The 16317-nt window shown below is 36.3% G+C and overlaps 2 protein-coding genes across 13 annotated transcripts in view; both read right to left on the bottom strand.

Annotated features, from left to right (window-relative positions):
• The window catches only part of LOC113667215 (uncharacterized), a 24162-nt gene extending 14977 nt beyond the window's left edge, over window positions 1-9185 (bottom strand). For 3 of the 10 annotated variants that reach the window (XR_016182947.1, XM_027183017.2, XM_027183033.2), the window contains exons 1-11: window positions 7935-8183; window positions 3842-4225; window positions 3617-3709; window positions 3222-3293; window positions 2885-2976; window positions 2353-2420; window positions 2213-2243; window positions 2024-2093; window positions 1825-1911; window positions 517-582; window positions 114-191 (exon numbers count right to left, since the gene is read on the bottom strand). Coding sequence is in view for 9 of the 10 variants with exons in the window: in XM_027183017.2 (XP_027038818.2) it covers window positions 114-191; window positions 517-582; window positions 1825-1911; window positions 2024-2093; window positions 2213-2243; window positions 2353-2420; window positions 2885-2976; window positions 3222-3293; window positions 3617-3709; window positions 3842-4150 (966 nt within the window). In the remaining variant the exon portion in view is untranslated. Of the gene's footprint in view, window positions 1-113; window positions 192-516; window positions 583-1824; window positions 1912-2023; window positions 2094-2212; window positions 2244-2352; window positions 2421-2884; window positions 2977-3221; window positions 3294-3616; window positions 3710-3841; window positions 4226-7934; window positions 8184-9045 lie in introns of those variants that run through there. The other 7 variants (XM_027183049.2, XM_089193911.1, XM_089193910.1 and 4 more) reach the window with 5 other exon arrangements.
• Window positions 8986-16245, bottom strand: LOC113667166 (NEDD8-conjugating enzyme UBE2F). 3 transcript variants are annotated; one of them, XR_016182948.1, is made up of 10 exons: window positions 15979-16237; window positions 15759-15788; window positions 14910-14975; window positions 13615-13682; window positions 12837-12907; window positions 12095-12152; window positions 11840-11872; window positions 10909-10971; window positions 9530-10562; window positions 8986-9291 (listed from the first exon to the last, which is right to left on the bottom strand). XR_016182948.1 is itself a non-coding variant. In XM_089193919.1 (9 exons), the coding sequence occupies exons 1-9, from the start codon at window positions 16094-16096 to the stop codon at window positions 10503-10505; spliced, it is 567 nt and encodes a 188-aa protein (XP_089050045.1). In that variant the 5' UTR covers window positions 16097-16245; the 3' UTR covers window positions 9448-10502. The 3 variants fall into 3 exon arrangements, 2 of the variants coding, with proteins under 2 accessions (XP_089050045.1, XP_089050046.1); XM_089193919.1 differs by lacking the exon at window positions 8986-9291 and having other exon boundaries at window positions 9448-10562; window positions 15979-16245; XM_089193920.1 differs by lacking the exons at window positions 8986-9291; window positions 15759-15788 and having other exon boundaries at window positions 9448-10562; window positions 15979-16222.
• Window positions 16246-16317: the final 72 nt, after the last annotated feature.

Below are 16317 nucleotides of genomic sequence, written 5' to 3'. Positions count from 1 at the left end.
AACAACTTAGATTATTTTAAGACTTAAAGTTCTCATTTCACAAGAAGAAAACAAAGAGAGTTTTGCCTTTTTTCAGAGCAAAACAAGAATGTACGTATGAAGAAAGTAATTACCCGAACATTTCGCAATTCACTGGCGAGTTGACCGACTTCCTGTTGTTTCTTCTCCCAAGATTCTCGCTCCGCTCGCATCTGGTGATCGCACACAGCAAAGAGAGAGATACTGAAGATTGAAGAAAGCTCCCAGACAAAAGACATGTCGGTGCATTCAGTGCAGTGGATAGAGACGCTGGGGTTTTTCTTAGCGCATAAATGGTTACGAATAAATTTTCATTATTGTTTATCAAATTCGAGGTCTTACATTCGGAGTCTAAACATGGCTTCAGAAACTTTTGGCGAGTAATCGTGCAAGTGATAAAAGCCTATTTAGGTAAAATCAAAGTAAATGGGATATCGTTGCTAGTAAATACTTAACAGTGCATCTGAAGAAGTTCAGCAAGTGCGTAACTGTGTTTACCTCGTGTTGAATTTCCTTGAGTCTATTTTCAATTTCATCTTGTTGCAATTTTTGATTTGCCTGCAACTGTGTAAAGCAATGAGATTCAGTCTCGCTTTTGCGGTGTTCCATTTTCCCGCCATTCAGGAAACAGCTTGCCTTCAGATATAATACAACTTCAAATCCGTTTCAAAAAATAGTTTCAAACCTTCCGGGCCAATAAATCTTGTTTAAGAAATCAGCAAGTAAAAAGATTAGTAGTCAGTTGTAAGATTAGCACAGATTAAAACCAGAGGATCTGGATTGTTAAACACCAGATTAACTCATATCCTAGGTTAACTGCAGTGAAATCGGCATCAACGTTAACCGCCCTAAACGACAACGTGGCCTTGACGCAGAATTGAAAATTATAGGTTAATTTATCGATCAAAATTTTACCAAAACTGAAAAAAGTAGTTTTCATTGCTTTGTTTTTATCCAGTTGCATCTTCAAATGCCACAGCTGATCAACCCTCAAAGAGCTAAAAGCCACAAGCATATTTTTTACAGATTATTTTCATTCATTTGCTAGTTTTTAAACGAATTCAACAATACTCCAATCGCGAGTACAACTTGTAGACAACACTTTTTAACCAGTAGAAAAAAACCAGCAGCCACGGGAAATAAAAACCGTTCAAGATCCTCAGCCGATGAACGAACTCAAGGGAATATTCGAAACGGGAGGCCGTCACTGCAGAATCAAATCGTTACATATATTTTGATTAACCGTTAATTGATTATATGTCAACGTGCAGATGTGCGTTAAATGTTGATTCTCTTTCAGTTAGGCATAAAATCAAAGCAATCATCCCACATAATCGTTTTAATAGGAATTCAATTAGAAATTAATTCAGTCTGTAATGTCGTTAGCAGCAAAATCAAATTATTCGTTAGAATTTTTCGTAACTCAGAGGGATTAAATTAATATGCTTAATTTTTAGACTGAGATAAAAATTGAACCAACTGGATGTTTTGATGTGGAATTCAATGCGGTAATTTATACTTACCTGCATCGTTACAGGCACGTGACATGAACTTTGTGAGTGTTTATTTTGGGGGTGGGGGGTGGCAGTTTCGAGTGAGCACGCGTGTACATGCGCGCGTATATGGGCATGCGTGCGTGTGTGCGTTTGTTGGATGAACAAATTTTTGTGCTTCAGGTTGACTGCAATTTCTTCTGAGAACAATTTTATTTGGTAAAAATTTTAGAAAGGCATTAGGACGGGTAAATCAAATTTTCTGATTTCATGCTAGTGACAATCTTTATAATCTTCATAACAGCTGGCTAACCTGTTGTCTTAATGATTCTAGTTCTCGGTCTCTCTCTGAAGCTAATCTCTGGCTTTCTCGAAGGACGTCTCGCTCAGCATCCAGTCCCTGCAGAGTCAAACAACTCTTGCCATTAGGCTTACACTACCTTCAGATTGAGAGAGACAGCAAAATACTTGCTCAGTAAGATAAAACAAAATTGATAAATAGATATAAAAACCTTAACAAGAACTTCAGCCTGACGTCTGCTTGCTTCTTCAGTTTCCCGCAGCTCATTAAGAAGCCTCTCCCTAATCAAAAATTAAAATGTGGAATTAACAGAGCACAACAGCAGTGCAAAAACGACATCTCTCTCAAGTACTTGGATTATAAGTGAGAGAGCAAAATTATCTCATTCAAATTGCTATACCTCTCTGCCAAATCTGCTCTGGAGACGACTTCTAGACAAAAAAGTAAACAAGTTTTTATGTGTAACTAAATGCAAGCAAGCAACAAAAATGGCGATTAGTAGGGAAATGATGACAAAGAAATAAACTTTACTGATATCACCTGATGTTCCACTGGGTCCTCGCTGGTCTCGCCTAGTAGCACCGCTATAACTATAGTCACCACCAACCCTGTTTATGGACACCAAAAAAAAGAAAAAAAACAGATTACAGAGATATCATGAACTTGAGAATGCCAATAATGTGGTACACTAGCGGTTGAAAACCCATTGTTCAGATTTCAGAGATGTCCAGCTCTGACATCTTGAAGGCATTTTGAGGTATGCTGGGCTACCTTAATTTTTTTATTTCATTCATTTATTGGCAACTTTTGAGCAGGCTAGCCCAGTTCAGTAGCAGGCTGGTTTGAAAGGGAGCCTGTAATGGGGACCTTTTTTTTAATCATAAATAATCAGTTTTTCTTGACAAAGAGAGAGGCTGTATGTATGCAAGAAACACCCCCTCTTTGTCACACCCTTGAAACTCACAAAAATTATTATGAGGTGAATGGAACATTATTTGCGAGAGAGATACTGGTTTTTCTACTCCCTAATCAAGCCCAATAGGTGCACATCATTCCTACTGATAAAACCCACCTTTCCCTCTCCTCCCTTTCCCTTTCAATTTCTCCAGTCAGGCGATTTTGTTCACTTTTTAGGTTTCTCACAGCCTCCCGCAGCTGGTCAACCTGTAAAGAGTATGAATGAAGAGAAGTGATCAGCATTTAATTTCTCCTTACAATATCACCATTGAATCAAAAGTTTAAGTCATAGGAATAAAGGAAATGATCACCAATATAAAAAGTTCCTGACTGTCAAACAAATTCTCCCTGTCAGTTCCATAGCGGTTGTAAAGAGAACAGTGTGGAGAATACAGTGCTAATGATAGTTGCAAAGGAATTATGATTAGAAACAGTGACACTAATCTACTTACATCTGATCGGACATCTTTGCCAAATCTCACTGAACCTCTTTTCCTTGCTGGTCTGCCATGTTCATCCTCAGACTGAGAAAAATAATTTAAAATAAGAGTCGAATAAGTCCATTTTGATCAAAGTTTTGAGAGTAAATTATTGAAGTACTGGACTTTTCTTTTCTTATGTCCCACTTCTTAGAGCACAGGGTGCCTACATCAATTTTTTTTATCAATTTTTTTAAATTGGACTTCAATAAAAAGGATGGACTGCTCATAGTCTAGGGTAACCTGTGAAAGATTAGTATTCCACTCATGTGGATAATTTAGCATTAGGCCTTTTTGCTTTGCTGCTAAATTTTAAGTTTAAGGAACATAACCCAAAAAGTTGTTTCAATAAAGAAAAAAAGTATTACCTGCGAAGATGAAGGAGTAGGAGGGAGTCTCCGTCTTCTTGAGATTCTTTCTCGTCTTAGAATATCAGCAGACTTTTCAAGCTCAGCTCTTAGCTACAGGTACAAAATACAAATTAAAATAAAAACCTTGCACATCAAAGTTATTGATTCAAACATCAATCAGTAATTGCTTGAAAAAGTCCTGCATGAGATTAGCCAGTCAGATTACTGGGTGTGGGGGGTTACCTTTGCAATTTCTTCATCTTGTTCAACGTTTATATCCCTGTAGTGCTCTAACATGCGATCTGCTGTGGACAACACTTCTGTTGTGGCCTGAAGTGAAGCAGCAAGGTCCTCCACTTTCTCAGCTACCACTCCACCCCCAATCCTTGATCTTGAAGAAGAGGCATGGCGAGGAGGTGAAGGGGGTCGTGCATAAGGCCGACGCAAGTGGCTCACTCTGAGAGTGCTTCTTTTTGGAGGACGCATCGTTGGCGCTGCATCATAGCTTGCACTGTCATCAGTTTCATCCCAGGGACCTGTGCTTGTTGCCATCCATATACCGTTTTACTTACTTAAGGGTGCTGTCTTCCTGGACACAGCATGAGCAGTGGTGAGTCCGTTTAGTTCCTGATGGATGATTCAGGCACAGACAAGGAGAATTTGTTACTGTGTGAAGAGTCATTTATGGCTTTATTCCCCCACCACTTCAGATTCATCTTAAATTTACTTTCAGCAAAAATAGTGATGTATTTAAAGACAATGTACACTAAATTGAAAAATAACTATCAAAATTTAGCTTCTGATAAACAGCTTATAAGTTGATAATGAATATATGTTATTTGCCGGCTGGGAGGTCTGTATGGTGAAAAACTGTGACCGAGGTCACAGTTTTTCACCATACGGACCGACCCTTAGCCGGTAAATAACATATTTATTGTTTTTAAACTTGACGAAATTCTTTCCGAAAGAACCCGAATGATTTATGGCCATAAATACGGCAAGATCTTCTTCCATAAACTGAACAATTTTTGAGTGGGTAAATGGTAGTTAAAATAGAGGTGATGCAAATTTAAGAGAGATGCCTCAGCGAAACATTTTCATTTCCGTAACGATAAAGGTGATTTAAAAGGCTTCCAAACAAACTTTGAAACATTATTTTTACAAGTATCTGTCACAATCTGACACCTGTCAATTAGAGAGCGCGCAAGAAAAAAAAAAGCGAAGGAACATTTGAAAACCAACAGAACTAGTTTGGCAAGGACTGTCATGACAATGTTTTCTTCAAAATCAGTTAATGATCTAACGGAAAGTATTATTCACTCTCATCGACGATTCATTCATGTACGAAGATTTACCTCTGTTCATTAAGTAAACGGCGAGGAAAGTAATTGTGAGTAAATTCAATCTTTTTATTTTGAAGTTGTGAGAGTTTGCTCGTTTGTTTGCTGTAATGGCGTGTTTAACTCTGATCTTTCCTTCACAAAAACTAAATTCGAACGGCACACTCCAACGAGACACAAGGGAATGTAATGCAGCCTTTTCTCAAAAAATTCCTTCAATTTCTGTTGTGCAATTTAAGGTACAAATGTCCAAATTGAACGGAATTGAAAAGACTCACCAGGAGCGTATATTTGTTGGAGAACTTAAATTAAAACTTCGCTCGCTCTTTCACTATGAACAAATTTCTCAAGAAAATTCAGATATTAAATGAATGAAAGTTACATCATTCAGTTTAACTGTAACCAAATACCTCACGTTCCAACTTTCTGGGTACTTTTTGTGAACGATTAAAATTAATTGCAGAAGGTTTTAAGGCCGCTTGTCAACCAACGTAATGACACTATTGTTTATACAAATTCATTCTGAAACCAATATTTTTCTGTCAACCAAAGTGATTTGATAGAGAGAAAAGAGAGGATTCATAAGTTATTTATCGGCTTGAGGTAGTGACCGACGCGTTTGCTTAAAAATACTGCCCAGCCGGAAAACGAGGTATATTTATCAAAAATGACAACGAAAGTTGGGATGTACTCGGCGACTCACGAAAGCATTATTGTGGCCCGTGGGCAGAGATAGGAAAATACTGACCGGGTAAAGAACCAATCAGATTGCAAGATTCGTTACCGTGCCCTCTAAAAAAACAATAAATTCAGTTATTTGCCAGAGAGGTGAAACATCTTCCCAAATCTGTCATGATATGCAACTGTTTTCATATATTCTATAATCCAGTGTTTACTCACAGATCAGAGATATTACCTATAACAATTAATTCCTAAATTCTTATTTTCTAAACAAAAAAAATAACCCTGTTTTAGTAAAGTAAATCAAAATGGAACAGAAAACTCTATTTGCTATAGCTGTGATGGAACAATGTCTGTTCAAAAAGATTTTTAAAAAATAACTTTTATTCCTTTTCTACACAGCCACTTATTGTGGAATACACAGTCTTTGTGGCTAAATTCTATCATTGGTTCAATTCTATACACTATTGATTTATTGCCATTACCATACTTCAACCTAAATAAAACTGAAAGCACCACACATTTGAAATTAACCAACAGTTTTGGTCAACTACTTAATAATTTATCCCAAATTATCGACTGTCACAGATTATAACAAGCAGCATCAGGTTTTGTAAAAAAAGGGTGCCAAGTATACTTTCAGCTTTAAGATGACCCATTAACCAATTTAACAAGATCATATAAAAAATAATTATAAATCAAAATTCATTTTCAAACTCTTCTAATCCATATAGGATCATTACATTGACCTTCACATGAATAAAATAACAATAATTTATGCAGACTTGCTCACTGAGGTCATAGTTAATTTCCATTTAAATAGAGCATTATTCAAAATATGAATGCACACAATAGAAAAAAACTTTCATGTGTACTTTAAGATCACAAAAAAAGGATCACATTGATATCCATAGGACTCTGCTATTCAAAACCATTTAATCTCTACACATTAATGAAGGCCAAAATTCAAAACAAGATTTTGAAAATAAAACAAACAAAAGTGATTCATTAAATTCTAGATGCTAACAGTACAGAAAACTTAACAAAGAAGTGAATGTTTGTTTAGCATAAGATGCCATGGATATGTTAAAGAAAAGATTTTACATTGGAAACAGCTCACTCTTATTAGATTTACAATTCATAACAAGACCAGATAATTGTGAATTTGATCAAAATGAAAACCCATTAGTGCAATTTATGCCAAATTAATGATGCATTTTCTGTTCCAACTCAGTGATTTTTTTGTATCTTGATTGGTTGAGTAAAGTGGGGTTAGCCAGAAATAGTTTCTCAAAAAGAAATTAACAGCATGTAACAGTCCGTTATTTTCCTCTGCTATCCCACAGGTAAAATATTTGAAATAACAACACCACTACATCTGTTCCCTTGCAAAGAATTCAACGTCTGTAAAATTGGATATTCAACATGATCTTCCCATTTACTGTTTAATGAATTAAGATTGTATCAAAAACATTCCTCTATTGATTTAAGTTTCCTATCGTAATTTTCCAGCTGTTGATAGGGCATTAATGCAATTAATGACCAGAAAATTCGATCAATATCAGTGTACAGATCTACATCTGGGGATCATCAACAATTTGGGAATCTTTGAGCTACAATTATTAAAATAATTGGATTTTTATGAGCTGAAATGTACTCCATTTGATGTACATTCAAAACTATTACTCTAATCAAGTTTTTAAACAGCGTTTATTCTTTTAAATTTTCCTTCATTTTCGAGCTCCCCTATCGCTAAAATAAAGATTGATTTGTTTTTCTTCCCCTCTCAGAAGTAATTATAAACAACATCAAGAGGATTAGACAAAAATTTTGAATTTTCGGTGTCACATTTTGCGAATAGATTCCTTAAGTCACAGTATTCTGTTCTCATATAACAGTAAACGACGGATTGAGCTAATTGTAGCGATAATATTTTTAGGTAATCACTTTCGATCTCTCATGGATATTAGCTCACTTCTCTGTGAAATATCTGTTATAGCTGTGATTAATTTGACTCAGTTACAGTGTTACTAAGTTTTGGCGAGGTAACGATAGCATTAGCACCTCGATGAATTGTCTAACTAACTATTTACACGTTTTACGACGCAAATTTATAATCATGCCATCGATATCAACTCAGATCACTGTTATAAATACGCACATCAGTTCCTAACATAGCTGGAAACATTCTATCTCAGCAAACGAGGAAAGGTTTTACCCTCAGTACTCTCAATTTACACAGGTCGTTCGTTAAATGTCGAAATTAGTTATTTAATAAGTTTTAAACGGACAAACAACTTTGTGAAAACGCTCACCTTGCAAACGAAACACCGTATGTATGAGAATTCATACGCCCTTTCTCTGAGAAAACAAACTAAACGTTGGCTTTCGAAGGTTCAAGATTCACTTTAACAGCCGTCAAATATCATGTTGCTATAAATTCCAGTGTCTTCAGTGACTAGGTCACTGGATTTACATATTTTTGTCGTATTTTTGTCCGTTACAAACAATAGCACCAGAGTTGAAATGAACCGCGCAAAACTTATTTACATAACAAGGGTTATGCTCTTTTTGGGTTGACCGCTGTTCAATAGTATTTGGGTTTCAGAGAATGGTGAGGCAACTAGTAGATGTCCTAGAACAATCAAATCTACGAATTATTAAAAAGCTAGATTTTATAATAGAGGTTTCTGTTCATCAGTTAAAAAACTGTTTTTGATTCAACTACTGCTGGGTAAATTGTCCAAATTGACCAGGTGCGATTTTTTGCCGCACAAATCGTAGCACTTCGACATTGATTAAATTATGAATCTACCAAAATAGCGAAAATCATGCATAGAGGGAGATCCAGTTGCCCTACGTTTAGCGCACTGGAAGCTGAGGTGTAGCCTGCAGATCAGGCATAAATTTTGCCCATTTTTCAGGTGAACAAGAGGAAAACACGAAGCGAGTGTTTAAGCGCGTGAAGGAAAAAAAAAATTGGCACTCCTTCCCTTGCGCATGACACCGCTTCGCACTCGAATCGCACTCGCCTTTGTTCGCCTGAAATACACCAAAAAATTGCGCCTGTTCTGCAGGCCACTGAGTCGAAGCTCCGGGGTTCCAAACTTATTCAGATCACTGTGTGGTGTCAGCTTTAAAGCATTCACTCTTACAGGTGCTTTCTTTCAAACCAGCAGGAGTATTACTAGGTACTTGCGGACCACCAGGGGAGCCTGGAGTAATGCTGAGGGAGGGGATGACCTACGATAACCGAGGGAAGTGGCAATACTCCGGGTCCCTTTATAGGGGATGGGCTCCGGGCAGATGAACGTGTGCCCATATTCAGAGGTTTGGAGCCTAATAATTTACACTTGACGCAAAGTATTAGAAGTTTGTCTAATAACATCATATGATCTTCTAGTTCACAATTTTAATTATCTTTACCTCGAGATATGAAATGGGCCTATTTATAAAACAATTATGGCCTAAAAAAAATCCTCAGGACATCTTCGGCAAGCTTAGTTGGTTGTATTTCGCGTACACGAAATCCCGTCAGTCATGCAGGCAGGTTGATTTGTTCGTCACGATGTTCCATGTTCGGTTGGAGGGAGAGTGGGTACACGGAGAACCAGTGGGTGCGGTGATTGGAACCAACCGGGAAATGCGACCAGCTTGCACGGGGAAAGGTTCCTGAAAAAAACACGGCTCCCCAAGTTGACATAAACTTCCCGCAAGGAAACAAAATTTGGTTCTGCGAGAGTCAAAAACGAATAAAGATTCTGGAAGTGTTAGTAACTCTTTTAAACACTACTTGAATCAAGAAGTAAAAACAGAAGTTTTGCACACTTTGGGTGAGTAACTTAGCTTTATATTTGCCATAGTGATATTAAATATTACAAAAAATTTTGTACTTAAAAAAAGGAATTACCTTCTTTTGTAGTTTTGCACCTCATACAAAGATTTACACTTTCCCAAATCACTGCTTTAGTTCAATAGCCCGTGTGGCTGGCCTTCTACGGTAGTGTTGAGCAGCAAAGCAGCGAAAACGAGCGCAAAGAGACCTCTCCTTTCATAGTGCACCCGAGAAACCGCTATATAAGGCTTTACTCAAGCAAATTCTTTGATCACTCCACTGTTCCTATTTGAAAGGTTTAGATAAGGAAAATACTCCCGTAACTTCCCGTTACTTTTCGGTAATCTTTGGAAAATGATCGGAAATCTTAGATCAAGACAATTTCCTGCTTGATCATTTTATGTCTTAACTTACGTTTCCCTATTTTGATATTTTTTTGATATATTTTTTTTGACATGAAAGCTTTTGAGAAAAGCATGTAAAAAATGGCCTTGATCTTGTATTTTGATTTGAGCCCAAAATCGATAAGTGGACCCAAAGACAGACAGTCAAACAGACCAATGGTCAGAAAGGCAGAAAAGACAGATAGATAGAAAGATGGAAGGGCATATAGTCAGATGAATGGACAGATAAAAAGAGAATTGAATGGCCAGACGGACTTCAACAGACTGATAGACAGATAGACAAAAATACTGACAGACAGACCGACAGACAGACAAACGTCTGAGAGAAGTCACAGATTTAAGAAAAGAAGGAATAAATAAAGATGAGAGAGTAAAAGAAATAGGACACCTATCAACTGGTGATCCATAGATTACAATTAACTAAACATTACACAGCTCACTAGATACGTGAAGTAAATTGTAGATTCACTCTTCTGGGAGCTAAACTTCATGCAGAATAAACTTTGGCTTAATCATACTCTTACAGTACTTACAAAATCAATCTATGATCTACTACAATTATTGCTACTGATAAATAATTTATTTGAGAGACAAAGGACACCGGCCAGGAGCTGGTGATTCCATGCTGCTGGCTGTGTTGTATGTTATCTTCTGGGGGATGCATACAGTCTGATATAGTCTTCAACTCGTCTTCGAAATGATTCCTGTTTGAAGGTTATTATGAAAATTAACAGCAAGTTCACCATGTAGTAAAGGTGAAGTCTGTATTAAGATAAGTGGCCCACCCATTGCAAAGTTATCCCTAAGCATTTCATCAGGCTTCTCTGACAATTTGCTAGTACCCAGTTACACCCTTGGGTGGAGAGGGGCATGGTGAGAGTTAAATGTTATGCTCAAGAGCTTAATACATTGACTTGGCCAGATCTTAAACCCATACCTCTGGGCCCTGAGTACAGCACACCAAAAATTAGGCCATCCCATCTCCCACACATCTGCTCAAAATGAGGTTTGCTAAATGAAGGTTTCACTAGATTAGTTCTGAAAACTTACCTTGTTCTTAAAATATAATTCTGAAGCCTCTACATTAAGTGGGTCATCAAAATTCAGCAAGTCCTAAAAGCAATGATATATACCGGTACATCATTATTATTCCACTATTCAACCATACTGGGGCAACAGAACACACCCAATATGCCACTTATGTAATGTAGCATTGTATTGGGAGTTAGTCATGTTATTGAATGTATGAAGTACTTGTAGACACAAATATATAAATATATTATATATTTTTTAAAATATAATCAAAACTTTGACAAAATTCTCAAACATGATTGGTTATTACCAGCCAAATTTGAGCACTAATAAGACAATGCACACTTTATGCTTGTAATTGGACAGTTCAATAAGACATTGTATATGTGTCTCATGTGTACAAGCTGTTGTCATGCTAACTGTTAGTTGTTTTTTATGACAATGCCTGGTTCGTTTCTAAATTTTTGTCACAGTTTTGATTATCCCAGTGATTGGTAAAAGGACTTCATGTCACCCAATTCTTTTTGTAATCATACTAGTGATTAACAAATCAGACTCCTGCTTTTGTTCATCTCTTGCATGATGACAGACTAAATTGGACGATATGAAGTCCTAATACCGGTATATAGATTTAGCCAAGCCTAAAAGTGGAGCTCATTTTTTTTTTCCCCCAAGGGCACAATGCCTTGCCCCGGCCAGGACTAGAACCCGGGTCATCCGACTTGGAGTCCAGTGCACTGACCACTGGACTACTGAACAAAGCTGGTACAGTTGACCATGCATGATAAAAGTAGCACCTTGTACAGTCGTACAGTCATACATCCATATTTTTTTGGCTTGATGGGTTACTACTATTTTGTATAATTATGGGGCTATGCTCTGCAAGCTCTGCTATTACCATTATTAATATTTTCAATCTGTTTGGTGAGATGATATAATCATAACTTACTGTAAACAAAGAATTCAGGCCCCACACTATATCCTGAGGAAAGATATGAAATTAGTCAGTGGTAGAAGAAAAAAGACATCATGCTATGCTAGAATGTTTGAATTAGGGTGATACTGTTGGAAGTATTAGATGCTCACCCATCTCAGAGTTTTTAAAAAGAGTGAAACTATCTGCATGCAGAAAAAAAAATTTTTTTGATAATATAGCAACATACACAAAACCATTTCAATGCTGGCAGTGCCACCTCAGACTGACCTTTAATTTTCTTGTTGGTGCCCATCCAGACCCATCAAGAGTGTGTTCCCTCAACAAGCTGCGTATAAATATAAAACAATTTTTGTTATATTAACCATTTTATTAACTATTTTCACCCTAACATCAGTACCTATATTTCCATTCTGTCCTCTATACATTTCCTACAATACTGACAAAAATAATTTGTTTCACAATCAAAAGATTCTTCAATTGATAATCATTTCCATTAATCTCACAAACTTATTGATTCATTCAGGGGGGATACTGTATAGAGAAATTAGACACTGGTCTCTTAGGTATTACAGGATTACATAACCACAACAATAATCACACGAATGTGAAACTAATTAAAAATTAATCACAGTCAAGCGAACAAAGCCCTTGAAATGTCCTTTATTTAACAAATAGAGAAGCCTTGACTGTGCTCTGTTCTGTTATAAAGCCCGCAGGAAGCGACTAGAGCACGAAAGAAGTGTAGGGAGAAACATGAGACGTAGTCGAGTGTTTCTCCCCACTTCTTGAGTGCTCTATCTGCTTCCTAAGTCCTCAGAGCATAGTACAATTTGGCAGATAGCATGACAGCTTTAGCTCAGCTCTATGCTCTATACTCTCATCAAGCACACTCTTTCAGCCAATGACAGCGCACGTTATATCCAAACTTTATTATAAAGTCTGATAGATAGAAAATCTCTATCATTAGGAATTGAAATCAGAGTATTCCTAAATATATACATATACATACCTCAAACAGACTTCTCCATTCTCACTTATGTTTGGATGCCAGATTTTTGTTTCACACCAAACATTAGGTGGCTGAAATAATGCCAAATGATGCAAAAACAAACTCTTAAATCAATTGAATAAAAAATAATTTTTTCACAACAACTGGAATTTCCTTTAATTTCTCTTTAATATACCCACTGACCAGTGAAATCTTGATTAATTGTTATTTTTCACTCAACTTTCAGTTTAATCTTTTTCATTGAAAAAAATATTTACATCAAGAAATGGAAAGTAAGCAAAGAATTAGGAAATATTAAAAATCATTTGTTCAAGAATGTAACTAACAGTCTAAAAAACCTTTTTCACCGTTCTGCACATATTCTCCTAAATGATCAATTTTTTTTGTTAGTTTGTTGTGAGAATTTGGTATTGTATCTTAACATTCTTCCTCAGTTGATAATTTGCTGAATTCTTAAAACTTGCCTGTTTGATATTATTTCCAGATCACATGGAGAGTTAACAAAACTGATCACTTTTGAGAGTGAGGAGTTAAAATTATTGGATTATTACAAACAGATTTAACCCTTTAACTCCCATAAGTGACCAAGACAGAATTTCTCCTGACGATATCAATTAAACAACAACCAGATAAGTGATGAGAATAAAGAAAAATATCAATTTGGGGATAATTAGCTGATCCAATACTAAATTCTCTGAACTAACATAAGAATTGTGTAGTTGACAGTAAAGAGAATGACAAATTTGATCTGGGAGTTAAAAGGTTAATATAAACCCACCTTTATATTATACTCTTCTGGTATCATAATATGAAATATAAAAATTCCATCCTTCCAATAACCCTCTCCTAAAAGTGAAAAAAATAAAAGAAAACTGTGTTAAATCAACAAGGATAACTCTGAACAACATTTTTGGGTTCCAAAGGATTGGCTGATGAGCAGCCAAGCCTTTTTGCTATCTTAAAATTGTAAGGTTTTTTTAATTCTCCAGATCCCAACATTAATTCTCCGTATCAGTGTCATTCATTTTCTTGGATCATTGGATAATGCAATTCAAGAGTTTTCATTGGCTTAGCCATCAAGGGTTATGAGCCATTATACCATGCTCTAAAAATAAAGAAAGTGTATAACTCAAAAAAATAAATAAATTAATAAAGTTTACAAAATAAAGTTGGAAAGCTTTATCTATCTTTTGGGGCATTTTTCATAAAACAATTATTCCACTGGCACTTATTGGATATGAGATGATTATAGCCAACTCAGGCCTATGGGCCTTGTTGGCTATCTATCATCTCATATCCAACACTCAATCATGAAATAATTGTTTATTAGCTGATAAGTTTGTTTGTTCTCATAACCTATTTGTAACAGAATATATTGAAACCTCAAGAGGTTGTACACAATCACCACTGAATTTAAGGGTTACACATGGAAGCTTGTCTAGTTGGTAGGATGCTTCATTTGAATGCAATGCAAATAATTCAAATGGTAAGAAAAAAGGCTGCTTGCATTCTTATGGATCTGCTACAAGAAGGCAAGCCTAAAGTTAATTTTCACAGTTCAAGTGGACCAGGCTCTACTCAGGGGTGTGAATGCATACTTGCATAGAGCAAGGAAACCCTGATGAAAGGCAGAGGAAGCTGAGGCAGGGTCATGGGAGTAACCTAAAATAGGTAACATCCCATCCATCAGGGGCCTAGAAATGCTATAGAAACTAGGATAAATCTTGTAGTTTGGGCCACTTTGCTTGTGTTTCACCCTTTATACCTTTACATCTGTATGCATATTCTCTATACTGTTCTCTTTACATTTCATAAGCTGCTGACCTGGAGAATTTAACAATCAAGAGCCTCTTTAGTTGGTGATTATTTTCTTTATTCTTGTGACCTTAACATGTGATTCAGGGTTGATATGGTAAGGAGAAATTAGATGCTAGTCACTCTTAGGGGTCAAAAGGTTAGTGCCTCATGTGGACCAGGTTATGTGGCCTTCATTTGCAAAACAGTATGATATCATTGGTGTTGAAAATTTGGAGAGAGCCTTCACAGCACTTAAGAAAACTTTCATTTTCTTACCTGGTGTTACAGTCAGAGTGAACTCATGAAGAATGTTTGGATCCTTAAAGTCAACTTGACAGGATTCTGTGAGGAAAATACAAGAAAAAGGTTTATTTGAAAAATTCTTGCAATGTTTATTCTTGAAAAACATCAAATCATGTGCAGTGCTGACTGAAATGCACTAAAAAGTTTTTCACAAATCAACATCTAAACCTGGCTCTGTAAAGTATAAACATAAAGCAGTATTTTCACTGATTAAATCACAAATCATTATTTTAAGGATAAAGAAGAATTTTCTATCCACAGTTTAGCATGATCTTCTCTATTCACAAAATGTTCTCCAGTCCTATAAATTTGTATGTCTGACTTAAAAATCATAATAACAGCAACACTTTTTTTAAAACGGTGTAAGTAGGATTTCAGTGCTTTGATGCACTCAAAACAACCAGTAGGCAATTAGGGTGCCAATTTAACGAGGGAGGTTGAAGAGTTCTCCAGCTGATTTTCGATGGCCTGAGAAATTTACAATTCAAATGCAGAACCGTTATGTAATAAATTCTGATGTTGCTTTACACTATTCAGCTGCTTCTATATTTCTTATTAAAAACCCCGAGTGTAGGTTACATAAAAGCCAAGTTATACCATAAAACATAATCCAGCACTCGTTCTTAATGTTAACCAGAGCAAAGAAAATTATAGTCAGTAAGTATACATGCGAGTGCTAACGTCAAAAGATTTAAACACAAAATGAATCAAACTACAACTTTGTAGCAGTGGGTCTTCTAATATGCAGGCAATAACCACATTTTCATGTTTAAAACAAACGCAGCAATAATAAATATAATATATTTGTAGCTATTAACTCACCCGGTACATTTTCCTCGAGTTCTGTCACTTCTTAAAACGGAAAAAGGAAAGCGTAAGAAAAAACTAAAGGGAAAATTGTTCATATACCGAGATAAAAGCTGAAAAAAGCTAAAAATTAGGTCCATTTTTCAACAGTTAATGTTGGGGGGACGTTAATTTAATCATTTTATGGCGCAAAAGGTGTACATGAACAAACTGCGTAACAGTTTCTTGATTCTACCTTTGGTTAGCAATTTGTCACGTATAGATGTTCTCCCGCTTTTCGTGTTTCCTGTCCCGTGATCGCCCTTTTCCTTCTTATCCCGCTCTTCCTTAATTTTCTTTGCGAGAGTAATCATTTCCTTTTATAAGAAGGAGCGAAGCTTGGCCAAACATTTGCACCTGAAATTCTCCGCATCACCTATCTCGGTAACTTCTCCATCTTGAAAAGTAGGTGAGTGTCGTAACTACGTCATGTAAGCTGAGTTATGAAGTACAGACCAAGGACTAAGTCTTCAATCTTGATCAGCGGTATCTAATTAGTACTCAGACTTCCAAGAAACTCTGAGTCATCTTAACA

Source organism: Pocillopora damicornis, chromosome 14 (genome assembly GCF_964200805.1).
Source record: "Pocillopora damicornis chromosome 14, jaPocDami1.2, whole genome shotgun sequence".
Taxonomy (NCBI): Eukaryota; Metazoa; Cnidaria; class Anthozoa; order Scleractinia; family Pocilloporidae; genus Pocillopora; species Pocillopora damicornis.
Note: the sequence above shows the minus strand (reverse complement) of the source record. Positions and strands in the feature narration are given on the sequence as shown.